Source organism: Salminus brasiliensis, chromosome 6 (genome assembly GCF_030463535.1).
Source record: "Salminus brasiliensis chromosome 6, fSalBra1.hap2, whole genome shotgun sequence".
Lineage (NCBI taxonomy): Eukaryota > Metazoa > Chordata > Actinopteri > Characiformes > Bryconidae > Salminus > Salminus brasiliensis.
Genome location: NC_132883.1, coordinates 12,835,207 through 12,850,528, shown reverse-complemented (window position 1 = coordinate 12,850,528; position 15,322 = coordinate 12,835,207). Strand labels below are relative to the sequence as shown.

Below are 15,322 nucleotides of genomic sequence, written 5' to 3'. Positions count from 1 at the left end.
CACACATTCATATGACATATATTGTTTTTAACTATAGTAATACACAGTCTTATCAGAATATTATGACCACCTACCTCATAGTAGGAATAACCTTTGGCTCGGATGACACTAGCTAGACGTAAGAGCATGGGCTCTATTGGGTGAAAGAAGGTGTTCATTATAGAGGTTAACTGGTTTTCTGTGGTGCGTTGATTGCTCTTTACCACTCGCAGTAGTTGCTGTTTCCCTCTGGCATCAATGGCCTGTTGGGATGCACTCAGTATGCGAGAAATCCATTCTCAGAACTCTATGGTGGCTCTAGAACAACCCACGAAGTTAGGAGTTTCTGAGATGCTACCACCCTTCGTCTGGTACCCTATTACCAGACCCTTTCGAACATCAACTAACAACCTTTGCTCATGACGATTGTTTTGCACTCTGCGTCCTGGGCCAAGTTCGTTCCAAATCAGGGGTGGTCATATTTTGTTATGACCGTGTATGTACCCTAATTGAATTAAAAATGCTAGTATTTACCTGCGTTCACTGTTTTGTGCTATAAAAGAGTATGTATTCTCAATGTATTGAAAAAATCATGGTTAATCTCAAATAGCCAGACACCGTGCTTCTTATCTCAAGCTGGCCAGTGTCACTACATCCAATCAGCTATTCCTTTATGCACATCTAATCTACATCCTGCCAGTTTTTCTGGAACTTAACTCTTTTTGAATTTGTCAGAAATCTCCATATTGATGTCAACATCCAGCCTGGAAAGTATAGCCTGATTCTCTATTTACGCTGTTCTTGCAGATCAGCTACTCCCACTCTGTGTTTGAGGCATTTCAAAGGCTTCTTTATACTCACAGTTGAGTCATTGTCAGTTGAGCCTCTAAACTTACAGCATACCAGTACCCATTATAGTAGAGCAATTGAGCATTCAGGAAACATTTTCTCCACATCTCATATAATTCAGCCCGTCTGTTTTCCATGAGTATAATGTCTTCATCCACAGTCTCCTTTTTTCGCTCTGTACATGTATTTCTTGTGAAAGACTGCAGTTCTGAATGTGAACTGAGATTGAGAATGCTGTGGCACGTATCATTTCATATAGATGCTGTATGGTTTCTGATACGCGTACAAACGGTGTAGCGTATATGCTGCATTATTCAATGTCGCGTGTACACTGTGTCCTCTCTTTAAGAACATGCCTTATGGAGGTCAGAGTGTATTATTTATGTCCTCCTCCATTTAGAGGAGTCAGTTAAATATTTTAAGCAGTGTTTTCCCTAGAGCGGGTCTCACTGCAGATCGATCAGTATCAAAAGACACCATTTGCCCCAAACACTGTTTGACATCCAGCTATTTCTGCTCTAGAGCCCTGTCTAGGTCATTTCAGTCCAGAAGCCTAGAGTGCTTCTCTCTCTCTCTCTCTCTCTCTCTCTCTCTCTCTTTCTTTCTTAGCGGTGATAAGGTCAGAGGGTAGTGGCTTTTTGCTCTTGGACACTGATCAATAAGAGTGAATTTTGCACAGATCAGTGCAGAGGTTATTACATCTATACAGATATATTTTGCTGTGTGTGTATGTGTGTTTTGGTCTCCTCCAGTTCTTGTGAGCTTGATCGTAACCTGCTGTGACACAGTATGAAGTGAAATGAATGTAATCAGTGCATGTAGGGAGAATTAAACAGACCATGTGTAAGAACTAACTCATGGAAACCCACATTTAATCTGTTCCTTGTCCGTTTGTGTTTGTCAGTCAGATTAGTAACACTGCATGTGTGCTATTTTGTCATTTTAACCACAGGCTGCACCTCTGTTAGACTGTTACCTCAAATAGATGTACAGTCTGGACAGTAGAAGGCCGGACTTACTGTATTCTTATCCTCCTATGTGTTGAGGATAAATAAATTCTCTTTTTTCGCCAAGACATCCTTGCAAAACCCATAAAAACCTAACTGTTTAAAGGTATAAGCTATTTTGCTTTAGTTATTATCTTAAATAATAAAAAGAAATGTCATCTTATACATTTCATCAGGTTCTGTTATTGCTACCCAGTTGACAAATGAGTTGTGAACCACTTCTGGCCCACGCTTATTTCTTTCATCCAGCCCATATACTACTATGGAATGACCATGATGACCTCGCCTGAATCTGGCTGCAGTTGGGCCAGTTGTGGCCAAAACCAAAAACTACTACTGTGGCCAGAGTTCAAATGTTATAACGAACCTTAAGTGTGTCTCTTTCAGCTGGGATAGAATCTCAAAATACTTGCCATTATTTCCAGTATATGCCTTAATTGGGCCAACATTTGCCTGCTATCAGGATATTTCTCATTTGAGGGCCAACTGGTGATTTTGTTTTCACTTACATTTCTAATAACCATGATATGTTCATCAGGGACAGATTTCAGAATTGATCACTGGTGATTCTGTAACTATCAGTAGACGGGAATACAATAGAGCAAAACTAGTTAGGATGGCCCCTCTCTTGCCACATCACTCAATGTGAGGCTAGTCAGAGAGAGCCTCTTTTTGCTAACGGAAATGATAGTTGGTGTTCTCCGCTATTGGGCTGGCTTTCAGAGGAAGCATGTGCTATCCTTCACCTTCCCAGTGGTGGTAGGGAACGTACTAACTAGTAAGGGAACTAAAACAACTACATTGGGGAATACAAGTAATAACCCTAAGGTGAAATAGTGCTGTATCACTAGAATGCTAACAGTAAGGAGAAGTCAGTAAGTTCACCTTATTTTCCAAGTACCAGAAATTCTACCTGGCTATTATCTTTCTGATTCCTCAAACCATTCCTTTTCTGCAGTTGTGTTGAAATCTGCCCTTGTCTCGTCACACACTACCACATCAGCTAATATGAAGTGTGCTGCAGACTTGAATGCTAATATGCGGTGAGTTATGGTCCCCCATGCCCTCAGTTTAAGCGTTCTGTGGCGCCGGAGCCCCAGGTGCGGCCTCGGCGCTGCGCTGGCTGTGATGAAAAGAGAAGGGGGCTTTGACATGCCTGATGGAAATGACATCTCAGACAGGCTGGCTGGTAATGTGCTCCTCCTGCTCGAGCTGTAATTAAATTTATAGGACGAGCGGCTCCTCGGACGATCTGCGCTGCTCTGGGAGACCGGCCCCAAATCGCTCCTCTGTGTAGACACACTGCTTTAACTAGAGCAAGGGTGCCACTAGCGATGGCACGCTGTGTGTGTGTGTGTAGAATACCACTCTCTCTCACGCGCCCATCCAAGCTCTTAATGAGCTGGAGATGAAATTAGCTTTCCGTCTACCTCCCTCCGTGCTTACCTCGTACTAACTCTCATATTAGTGTCGATGAAGACACCGCTGGAAAATGATGACAGACAATAGAGGGGTATTGCTCATGGCAGCTGCGATGTGACCAGTCTTCAGTGATGAAAAAAAGAGGGAGATACAGTTTGTAAATCAATTTTGACAATAGAAACGCATTAGGAGTCACCTTCAAGCTTGATTCAAGCAACCAGCTTTGTTCCTATTGAAAATTATGGGTTAGAAACAAACGGCTCCTTTTTTGCATAGAGATAAGAACCGTTTCCCTGTATCAACAGGGAAAATAAGTAAAATGAGTATAATGGGCATAACTAGCATATTTACATTTTTTGTTGTTGTTTTTTCCCACTCCGTTACACCATTTATGATGCTGCCCTTAACATTAAGTAAATAGTTTGTGATTAACTGATTGTAGAATATTACGTGGTATAAATCTTACATGAAAGGGTTACCCATTTTATGAAAACATCTAAATGGCGTTTGATGTTCTTTGCTGACATTGTAAAATATTCAAAATGTACCACTTCATTCTCCACACAGTTCATATATGAAATCTAAACAGTTGTTCTGAACTCATCGTTTTTGTGATGTTTCATAATCAACGCATTTACATGCATCCCTACCTTCAGCAGTTTAGCCACACCCATTTTCATTGAAGTTATCAAAACACTTTCAGCCTGGGCTACATAATGCAGCTCATAATGCAGTTCAGCCAATCAGAAAAGGTCAAAAGAACAGAAAGGCTAAAAAATGGACATCTAAAATAAATAATCATCTGTTTATGATGCATACATTTCACAGACACTGTTTTTCAGAAATCACAGATTTCACAGATGTTTCAAGAAAAGTGCCACACTTCACAGCACTCATATAATATTTTGATATCTGCTACAGTATGTAGCTGATAGCTTGCCATAATGTTTGAATTTAGGCATGAGTGGCACTGTTGCGCACCCCATATTCTAAAAGATTGAATATTGTTTTTTACTCATGAGCATTGTTAAACTATAAGGCAACTATAGAGCTCCAGTTAAAGAGCAATGCAAAAAGCTTCCTTGTGAAAATTAGTAAATGAACATAGCTCACGTGAATGCTGTGTGAATACAAAATGGCAAATAACAGCACTCCAATTGAGGCATAAAAAAAATTGCTTAAATTTTGAATTTTACAACAAATTGTCCATTACATGGAAAATGGTTCCTTTTCTTTTTCTTTTTTTAATAATAAAAACCTGTTCGGGGTGTAGGGGTATAGCTGCCAGATTCAAATTATGTCAAAAAGTGAAAAATGGCAAAAGTGGAGAAGGAGGTGGAGGTTTTTGCATCACAGCAATGATTTCTTTCGCTGGGCTGTAAAACCTGTGGAATTGGGCCTGACTAAAATGATTCACCAATGCATTTTAATACATTTAATACAAAATAATTACACTTCCAGTATTTTGTTCATATCATGCAGACTCAGTCTTGACCTCAAAGAAATTCAGCCTTTCTAAGATGTGGCTGTCTTTAGCAAGAAATGGTCAGAAGTGTTTATTATGAGTAGACACACATACACATACTATGCACTCACAAACAGACCCAGCCACACCTGCCCTTGAGGCATGCTTCACCATTATAGTCCAATCTGGTCCAGTCGTGAATTCTCCAGGAAAAAAAAAATAAAAAGGTTAAAAAAGAAGAAGAAAGAGCAAAGTGATGCAAAGGTAGGGGGATGAGGGTGTGTTTGCCTGTGGAAGAAACCGGTGAAAGTAGGCTGGCGACAGATGTGCAGGGCAGTAAAAGTGTAATTGAAATGCCAGCAGCAATGGTCTTATCTAGCCGCTACAGGAGCCTGCCTCGCCTCTGAACATCAGTTAAATGTCATTTTAGCCCTGCCTGATTCAGCCCAACCACAATCCTCTGCTTCTGGGACTACAGCCGCTGCAGATGGAGAGGGGAATGGAGGAATGGATGGAGGATGGAAAGAGAGGGAGAGAGAGAGTGACAGAGTGGAGGGGGGGTTGTAATAGGATTTCATCTGCACACTGTTAACTTCCACCACCTGGACTTAGTTGGTAATTTGATACGCTCCATCAATAAGAGTCATTTACAGCTTGGTTGTGGGCTTTGTTATATTATTATCATAGTTATTTATATATTTATTCCTCTGTCTTATTCTCTGCATGACCTTAATCAGTGTGTTGGCAGTAAAATGTACATATACAGTACATTTGTGTATGTAGATGTAGAAGTTAAACTAAATTAAAAGCTGGCTAGGTCCGTCCCTACACAGGCTGTATAGGCCTGAAATAATGAAATAGTAGGTTTGGAATGCACTTGCTTCCCAAATTGAAACCACCTGCCTATTACTGCATAGGTCTCCTCCATGCCAAATGCCAAAACAACTCTGACATATCGAAGTATGGACGTCACATGATGAACTTTTCCAGCAGTTTGTGCTAAAGTAGCTCTTCTTCTTTCAAATCAGACCAGATGGGCTAGCGTTCACTCCTAATGCCTAAATCAGTGAGCCTGTCGTTGGTTCATTGGTTATCCTTATATGGAGCAGGTTTTAGATGCTAAACTCTCCATACAAGGAACACTCCACAAGAGCTGCCTGATGTTTTCTAGCCATCACAATTCGGCCCTTGTCAAAGTGGCTCAAACGCCTGCCCATTTTTCCTGCTTCCAACAGATCAGCTTCAAGAACTGACTGTTCACTTTTGGCTAATATGTATATCCCACCCCTCGACAACTACCACTGTAACAAGATAATCAGTGTTATTCACTTCACGTCAGTGAATGTCAGGCATGGGCTAGAGGGGCATAAAGCTCCCCATCATTGAGCTGTGGATCAGTGGAACTGTGTCCTGGAGCATGATGGTACTTCAGCCAATACTTTTGGAATTAATTGGGTAGTTGGGGATGAGATGGGGTAGGAATCATTTAGCATCCTGACCTCATTAACTCTCCTGTCACTGAATGCAATCAAATTCTCTCAACAATGCAATGCAAATCCAAAATCTTAACCCTTGATTTCTGATGACACAATACAGTAGCAGGGGTTCCAATACTTTTGTCCATATAGTGTACCTCCTTCAGTCTGGTTGAATTTTGTTACGTTGTGAGCTTCAAAAGATGAAGTAATTAACCTGTAACAGAGATTTTTGAATACACTTTTCATTATATGTGCTTTTGCATTTTTTCTATAATTTGTGCATATTAAATATTATAGTTTTTTGCATATTTTCAAGCATGCTGAGCAGTCAGACTAGATTAAAAGAGAAAAGATGTTGCTGCTTTTTCATCATGGTGTTAATGTAAAGGTAAGGTAAAAAGATAAAGGCGCACATATTTGTCACTGTACAGTGTGCACTGCACAGCGAAATGTGTCCTCCGCATTTAACCCATCTGTGTTAGTGAACACACACTCACACACACACTAGTGAACTAGAGGCAGTGGGTACACACACACCCACAACCCTGTTATCGATAGCCCGGCGCTCTAACCGCTGAGCCACCACTGCCCCTCTTATGTATCTTAATCTTAAGTGTCTTTTTAATCTTAATCAGTGTCAACTTCTCAGAAGTCCTGAGGTTTTGCCAAGCAAACTATACATTCAGGAATTCAAGTGCAGTAGAGCCAGATAGCTAAGCTAGCTGATGTTAACCAACAGTGGCTAGTTAACTACACTGACAAATGGGGCATATTTCATGTTAAAGGAGCAGAATGCTTTATTAAACGTCTTGATTTAGAACCTGAAATGAGAAATGAAGACACATTCTGTAGCCATGAATCAGTGTTAGTTTTAATTTGTTTTTTACGTTTTACACATTTGTTTTAGTGTTTCACTAAACATTGATTGTCCTTTCAGTTTCAGTTATCTGGTATTTTTTCAATGGTTCTCTTCTAAGAAATTCTGGAAAACTGAGAAAGCATAGTATGTAAACACTCTTTTAGTTTTAAAGGTTATCCTGCACTTCCCAGTCCATACAAAGAAATCAAGCTTAAATAACAGTCCACTATAAACTTGTTTTTGTGATGTCATAGCCTATCTTTCAGCCTAGAGCTGTTGACATACTCCCATTAGTGGTGAAGTTATGTGAAGTGTCTCAGCCTAGACAGCTTTTATCAAAGAGATGAAATGTAGATCTTTTGCATAAAGGACTTAAAAGCTCAGTAGATCTTTTTGGTTAGTTTTTTGGTTTGTCTTTGTTCCCAAAATCCATTGGGAGCCATTTACAAATTTCCAAATCGGCCTTTTCTGTCTGTATTACCAGTTTGTAAAGCTGAGCTCACTCCAGGATGCGAGGTCTGCTACTGTGTCAGCGTCTAGCTGGCCTCCGTTTCACCTGAAGCAGACACACACTGCCTGCCTGCGTGTATACAGCCTGAGCGATAAGTGATAAGATCCAATCTGTTTTGCAGTGCAGTGCCAGTCCTTTACTGCTCCTTTGTCTTGCTGCATCACATTAGCGAAGCCCTATTCAGACCTGTTATAGACCATTAGTACTCTGCATAAAAGAATAGGCAGGCATGTTCACACATAGACTAGTAGACCAGAGTTCACAGTTTCACGACGTTCTCAGGTCTCACTGCCTCTTCCTATTATCGTTCCTCCACTGCCGTGCATATATTATACACATTAACACTCCCCTCATATTAGACACACAGGGACACGGCACAGGATTGCTTTAACACATGTACCGGTGCTGAGCATAACATTTGCATTTACTAAGTTTGAAACATACCAGGCGTGATCACGGGTCTACTGTACGTAAAGTGTAAAATAACTTAATGTATTGCTTCGGCGTTAATTAGAGCAGATTTCCCAGCAGGGGCAGAATATCTCTTGGCAAATTCCAGATCAAATGTTGTTCCTTTTCATCTTATTAAGGTCAAAGGATTTAAAATGTCTGCAAGCCTCCTTTTTAACTTAAAAGCAAATGAAATATCTTTTTTTCTGCTTTCAGAGGGTGATCTTCAACATCGTAAACTTCAGTAAGACCAAGAGCCTGTACAGAGATGGCATGGCCCCGGTGGTCAAGTCTACCAGTCGGCCTAAGTGGTAAGCACAGACACACATTAACAACTCCTCAAATTTAGGAGCCCTTATGTGGACCACAGTTCGGTTCCTCAGACACAAAGTAACTGCAAAACGTTCTTGTTAGTTTTACAGTGACCTAGCCATGCTCATCTTATAAATGTGTTCTTTCATAGCAGTGGAACTCAGAGACGTTTACAGAACCTCATGAGAAATGGCATCACAGTTTCCAGTTTTTAAATGTGACGCTACTGAACTAGATTGTTTTCTAGCTAATAAAAACTAGGTAGGTTGAGTTAGAGTTTGACATTGTGCCTATAGATGCCTAAACGTGTAAAACATACATCTGCAATAAAACGCTAAAAATAGACACATTTTATGTTAAATGAATAGCGCACTAAATTTAGATATATTGTAGGCCTGTGACATACTACAGCTATTTACTTTTTTAAATGATTCATTTCATTTTGTCATAAATATGTAAAGCTCAATACATGTTTCACTTAACTGAGTGAACTTTACAGAAATGAGAGTATAAACAAATATTTGTTTCCCTGTGGAAGTGTGGGGCTTTGTAATAGTGGTTAATGTCTCAGTTATTTTAATTATGTTAGTTACTGATACTGATATTTTGCTTACCAGGTTTATCAAGTATTATCATATACTTCTGTTTTTTACATTAGATTGAATTGTTCTGTCAAATTCTGTAAAGCTTTCCTCCCAAAATTTAGATTACCCACCCCACTCATTAGTACTCTCCCCCATCACATGTAATTCTTCTGACACTCTTTTCTAACTGCCACCGAAGCAACATCCAGGGGCAACCAATGCACTCAAAGGAAAGCATGGGGTAGCCAGCTCTGTTGCATCGGCTAGCAGATGTCCGTGCCAGTCAGAGAGAGAGAGAGAGAGAGAGAGAGAGACACATCTACCCTCCCAGAGAGTGCAAGGCCAACTGTGCTCTCTCTGACTCTGGCTGCTAATAGCAGGCAGCATGATGTTGGATTCAAACCAGCGATCTTTGCGTCATAGTGGCAGCTCTCAAGTCTGCTGGAACACTTGGAGCCCCATCTAGCAACCGTTTCTATGAAAGAATTCATTCGGCATGGATAGATTGATAGTATTTAACAATGACGACGTGGTTCCATTGCCTTCTTTTCTTTAAAAATGAAGCCAAAATCGCCGACCATCTTGTAAAATTTGCAACGAGCCTTTATAAAGATGAACTGTTTCTGTTTATATCTAACTTAAGAATGTGTGGAGCTAATGTTGCCTATCGCTTACGATTTGTTATTCAATTTTTTTTTTTTTTTAAACAACGCTGTGTCTGAAGGGTTTATGATGCTGCAATGGGTGTTTGGTTTCCATGGCAATAATGGCCGGACACAATAAGGGACGGAGAACTGGCTGTTGGCTGATGGTGGAGGGTTACTGATCTCTGTTCTAAATATGGACAAAACCCTTTATACTACATATAACCATCCACCTGCCATTATACACAATGCCCTGGTAGCATTCTTTGTAGTGCTTAGTGCACTTTCATCTGATCCAGTATCTTACATGAGGTGTATGTTTTTCTTCATTGAGAGATTCTGTAGAGTACCTTTCGGCACGTCTAATGCTAATAGTAGCTTTTATCGTAAACAAACCCACACACAAACACTGCAATTTGCCTCGACGGACACTGCTGAAAGGTAAGTGCAAGCCCCAGGTCGAGTTTATTTTTAGTTATGTCTTCAATGTCTCCTCGTAATAGATTGATTAAGGATAAGATGGTATCGGGTCTTTGATGTGTAGTTTCCTGCGTACTTCATGTATGGTTTGTTTGATCCCTTTTGTCTAATTTTAGGCGAGGTTTCCCCCTCACTGGCTTGGCACACTGAGATAATTGCTTTCCCTGGTTATGCCCCGTAGCTCGTGCACTTTTTTGATAACTTTGAAAGAAAGTTAAACGCTCGCACATTCACCTCCTATCAGTATCTATCAGAGCGATACTTTGCCTTTCAGATGCGGAGATGCCAGGCTGTATTTGCATGGACCATGCTGCTTGGGCAGGTGAAGCCTGTCAGGGGTAATAGGTGGGAACTGATGGATTCAGAAGGTTGTGTGTGTGTATGCATGTATGTGTGTGTGTGTGTGTGTGCAGATGAGCTGCTGATGGATAGAAGGGTGTGTGTGTGTGTGTGTGTGTGTGTGTGCGTCTGTTTTAGCGGACATTCAAGCATGCGTTATTTGTGACATGCGGAACAGGGGTTACGTGACGGAGTGTGCCCGCTCAACAGAAGCCTTGACATCTGTCACGAGTCAATCAAGGGCACTCCGCCACACGGCAGGCGTCTGCCACACCAGCCCGTCTGCCTCCAACCATCCTCGCTCGCCGCCTAATGGGACAAGACAATTAGATGGAGATGCTGGTGGAAAACAATAGACCGCAAGACATTTCACACTCAGCCAGACATGTTACACGGCTCCCTCAGGTGAGCAGAGTGGATCTCAGCTAAAACTGACACGAGCAGCACACTCAAAGTGGGAATGGACGTGCTTATTCAAACACACAGATCCCAACCAGAGTTTCCGCTTCAGGATTTTGGTGCCAGTCACAGTGCCCATCATCTGGAAATTATTCAGTTTGCAAGAGAAATGGGCGGAAGTTCAGTCTGGCGCTATTGATGTTAGGCTTAGTATGTTGTGGTCTATACAATGAAGAAGCCGTCTTCAGAGACTTTGCCATAGCTTACTTATTGCGGTTTAAAAAGCATGACACAAGCAGTAGCCCTATTTGAATCAGTTTAGTTTATCAGGGGGCTGTAATAATATCTTTACATGCCTCCTTAGTGATAAAAGTTTTGTATCCGGGCACCACCAGAGAAAATGACCAGAGTATGTTGCTGGCCCAAATGAGTATGTTGCTGGCCCAAATGTTTAATGATCCCATTTACAACATTTACGTCCAAATGGTTGACTTTTCCGTTTCAAATGTACAAATTTGAAGAAAAAACAAACAAAAAACAAACAAAAAATATATATCTTTTGTGTTTCTGTATGTTTTTGTTTCGCAACTCAGACAGTGTTTAATATCTTTTGGAGAATTTTGGGTAATGCTGGGAAAACGTGTTTACACAAAGGATTAAAATGATTGTGGGTAGTAGCAAGTACTTCTGCTTGATAAAGGTGTAGAATACAGACATTCATTCGAAGAGGACTTATGTCTGTGAATTGGATCTTGGCTCTTTGCAGTGGCATTCTATTGTTTGAAATGAATTCCATGTCTGTCTTTTATGCTAAATATTTGACAAAAATAATTGAATAATAATAAACATGCATCCACAGTTAACAGAAAAAATGTTACACTACCATTTTATGTTGCGACTCAAGTCAAGAAATTGTTGCTTTTATAACAAACAGACCAAGACATATATTAAATGCATAGTCACGTGAGTTATGAGGAATATCTGTAGCATACCAAATTAACCTGGCATGTCAGTTGTGCTTACCAATCAAGTACTGTTGATATACATACGAAGGTAGGAGCTTTTTTTAACTGGAAGCTTATGTAGCCACTTTCTGTTTTAACTTGGTGTCAACACAATGTCACCAGTGTGGGGGATTTGTAAGTAATTAGCAAAATTGTGTCATCACCCATATTGCTCCCCTGTAAAAACAGCTTCCGTAATTCTCGAAATATGGGAAGGACATGCTTAAACGGCCACTAAATTCCTCCCACTGCACAATTAATGCCAGTGACATAAAGTGCATATTGACAATAGTCCATGCATATCAGTCAAATAACACATTTCTTTCAAAGAAAGCTGTTATGGGCTGCATTAATCTTAGACTCTTTAGCAAGGCCAAGCTTTGTATGCATACAAACAAACTCTTGCCTTAAAATAAAAAATTAATAAAATATATACCAGCCAACAGAAACCCTGATCTGGACACATCTGGATTGAACTGGGTTAGTTTGAGATTTAAAAGATGTGCATGTTACCACTTTGCAACAGGTGCTACACTTACCAATAAGCACAAGCATGTTGTGACTTTTAAAGAAGATTGGGAAATGTAACTCACTCCAGAATTAACACTTAGAATTGTGTTTCCATAATATTAAGTACATAATATAAAGCTATACTTTGAAAAACTACGGCTATACTTCAGACACCTACTCGATTAAAATCGCATATCAGTAATCACTTAACTGACTAATATCAGAAGTTAAATAGGGCTGTGTGTCTACCGTTTGTTTAAAAAAGCATATATATGGATAGCAGAAATGCCTATTTCTATGAATAGTTCTGAAAACAGAAGTTGCAGTTTGAAAGACTCTCTTTAAAAAGTTTACTAGGAGATACTAAGGTTTGTGATGTACCTTTTGGAGTATGACAAATCTTTGAGCTGTGTTATTCTAGAGCATTTATTTGATTTCAATCCACATTAAGGCCATTGTTCCATTAAACATTGCTTCCCTACTGACCCTCAGCCAAAAGAACCAGTGTCCATTTATAGCGTGTGGCCTTCAGATGAGGCACCTGCACGTGCAGACTGATCAGTTAAGAGCACTTATGTATACACATGCCTCAGTTACAGACGTCAAACTGATCAGCACTTCTAATTACACCTCACCCTGACCATGAGGCACACACACACACACACACATTCACACACTTGAGGACGGATTCTTTTTTCATCCAATTATAAAGGTGTAAAAGCATGGTGTAGGCACAAAGAAGGGCCTTCAACATCTACTCATACGCTCACACGTGCACACTTTTGATAATTGCTGAATGTGAGAAGGAGCCTTATGTCATTGAAAAGACTGTGTGTAAAACATAGTTGAACCCAGGTCAGAGCGAGTATTCCGGAGGCGTGAGGGAGTTAATGTGGTCATGCTCTCCAGTAACAAAGTGGATAATTCAGTTCAGGAGAGGGGCTTCCGTCTGGCACAATATCTCATACAGTTCATGAACTGTGAAGAGAGATTTTCAGTAAATGCTCTGTCCTAATTTAAGTTATAACACCATCAACAACAATATGCAGATGTACAAATATATATATTCTTTGTTTTTTAGTTAGTTATTTATGAAGCTCTAATTTAGGTCTAATTAAGAGCCCGAGTCTTAGTAACCTTATCTGCCTTTTCTGAAACAGAAGAGATTAAGAGTATTCCTCATAGAGCTTGTTTACACCTCGTATTGATGTATGTTTGGATTGTATCTAGATACACTTTGCCTTGATTCCATTTATGTTTTCCTCCAAAATGCCTATTGGAAATATTGGAAGGGGAATGTTTACATACAGGCTGTGAGTTGTCTGCATCTCAAACCTGCTTAATCAGCCTAATGCAGATGCATTTACACTCGCTTAACTGTAAGTGGAAATGGAAAACACATTCAGTTTACACTTTTTTTTTTTTAAATGTGGTCAAGAGCCGTCTCTGACTGCATTTTTCATGTGATGAAATTAAGTCTGAACATGATCCGATCCCTGAAAATGCATATATGTATAGGTGTAATAGGTGCATTTAGTGTGAACAGGTTATTAATGTAACTTATCTTCAGTAACTTTTCTTCAGTTTTTGAAGTTATGACCTATTCACACCAAGTATGTTTTTTTCAGAAGAAAAGTGATTAAAAAAAAAAATTCTATGTTTTGTAAGCGGAGACAGAAACTCCATACCTCTCGAATTTCCACTCTTTCTTTTTCTCTGCTCCCTGTCTGCTTTTGCTCTCTAACTTCCCTCCTCCATATGAGGGCTCATTAGCAAGGAAAGCTATAGTTTTATAGCTTTATAGTTCTTTGTGGATGCACTAGGATGCACCTAGACAAACTAAAAATAACAGCTTCATAAAGTTGCTGTAAAGTTCTTACAGTCCCCAGTCTTTCTGCTCTCCTCTGCCATGTATTTTCTTTACCTCCAAATTTTTTATAGCATGTTGCTGCTTGTCGTATGAGCTTTTGTGTTATGTTACGAACCAGATGAGCTGTTCTGCTGCCATCTTGAGGCTCATTTGTTTGGTCTGCAACCATGACAACCGAGCTCTGATTGGTTAGCCGGATATTAACGCATCTGTACAATGCAAAAAACTACACTTTAAATTAAAACTTAAGAATAAGCCTAGTGTTTAAGAGTCCAAGAGATTAACCCCTACCCTGCGCGCACACCACAAGTGATAAAATCGCCCAGTGTCGCCTAAGCAGCAGACGATGAGTCGCTTGCGAGTGCCTCCAGCAGGCAGCATGTTAGACTAAATTGGGTCCTCAAGCAAACCACATTTTAAAAGGAACAGCAAACAGTATAAACAAACAGAGCCTATGTAGGCTTTATTTACTCGTGAAATGTTTTTGCATTGACTTAAGAAGGTTTGTTCTCTTCTCATGTAAAGTTGCCATTTTGAAGATACAAGGTTTTTATCACATAATAAAAGTAATTAGTCACATAATTATAGTGAAATGGCAAATGTGGCAGCGATATGTCTTTACTCCACAGGTCTATTTGTCATGGAATGCTCCTTCAATGTAGTTAAAGGACAACTGACCTTTTCAAGTTGCGTAAACATGAAGGCCAAAGACATGGACTTACTGGGTGTTCTTGTGACAGCAACACCTCGCACACCGAATGCTGGTAAAAACCAACATGTTGTGATGTTTGTTTATTCACATCCTCTCTGGCTTCTTGTGCAGAGATTACAGAGAGTTAATGTGTATTTTTTTTCCCTTCTCAAAACACTCCTCAAATCTAAGATAAGGTGCTATCTGCTCGTCCTCCTCTCAGGCCTGCGATTTGTATGGGCAGCAGCCAGTGCCTTTCTGTCCTCCTTTTTTTTACATTCTCTTCTCCATTCGCTTTCCATCAGGACAACAAAACGTGTCGGGCTCAAAAGTAGTAATCTCTCTCTGACAAGCCTAGATCTGGAATAAATAAAGCAAAAGCGCAAGCAGCTTTAGCTGGCTGATCTAGCTCTGTATGCAGGGCGCTGGATAAAGTCAAGAGAGAGAGAGATAGAGGGAGGAAGAGAGC

At 40.1% G+C, this 15,322-nt stretch overlaps 1 protein-coding gene across 2 annotated transcripts in view; it reads left to right on the top strand.

Annotated features, from left to right (window-relative positions):
* agbl4 (AGBL carboxypeptidase 4) overlaps positions 1-15,322 on the top strand; it is a 436,619-nt gene that overhangs the window by 139,003 nt on the left and 282,294 nt on the right. For both annotated transcript variants that reach the window (XM_072681668.1, XM_072681667.1), the window contains exon 4: positions 8,237-8,331. In XM_072681668.1, the coding sequence (XP_072537769.1) occupies positions 8,237-8,331 (95 nt within the window). The remainder of the gene's footprint in view (positions 1-8,236; positions 8,332-15,322) is intronic.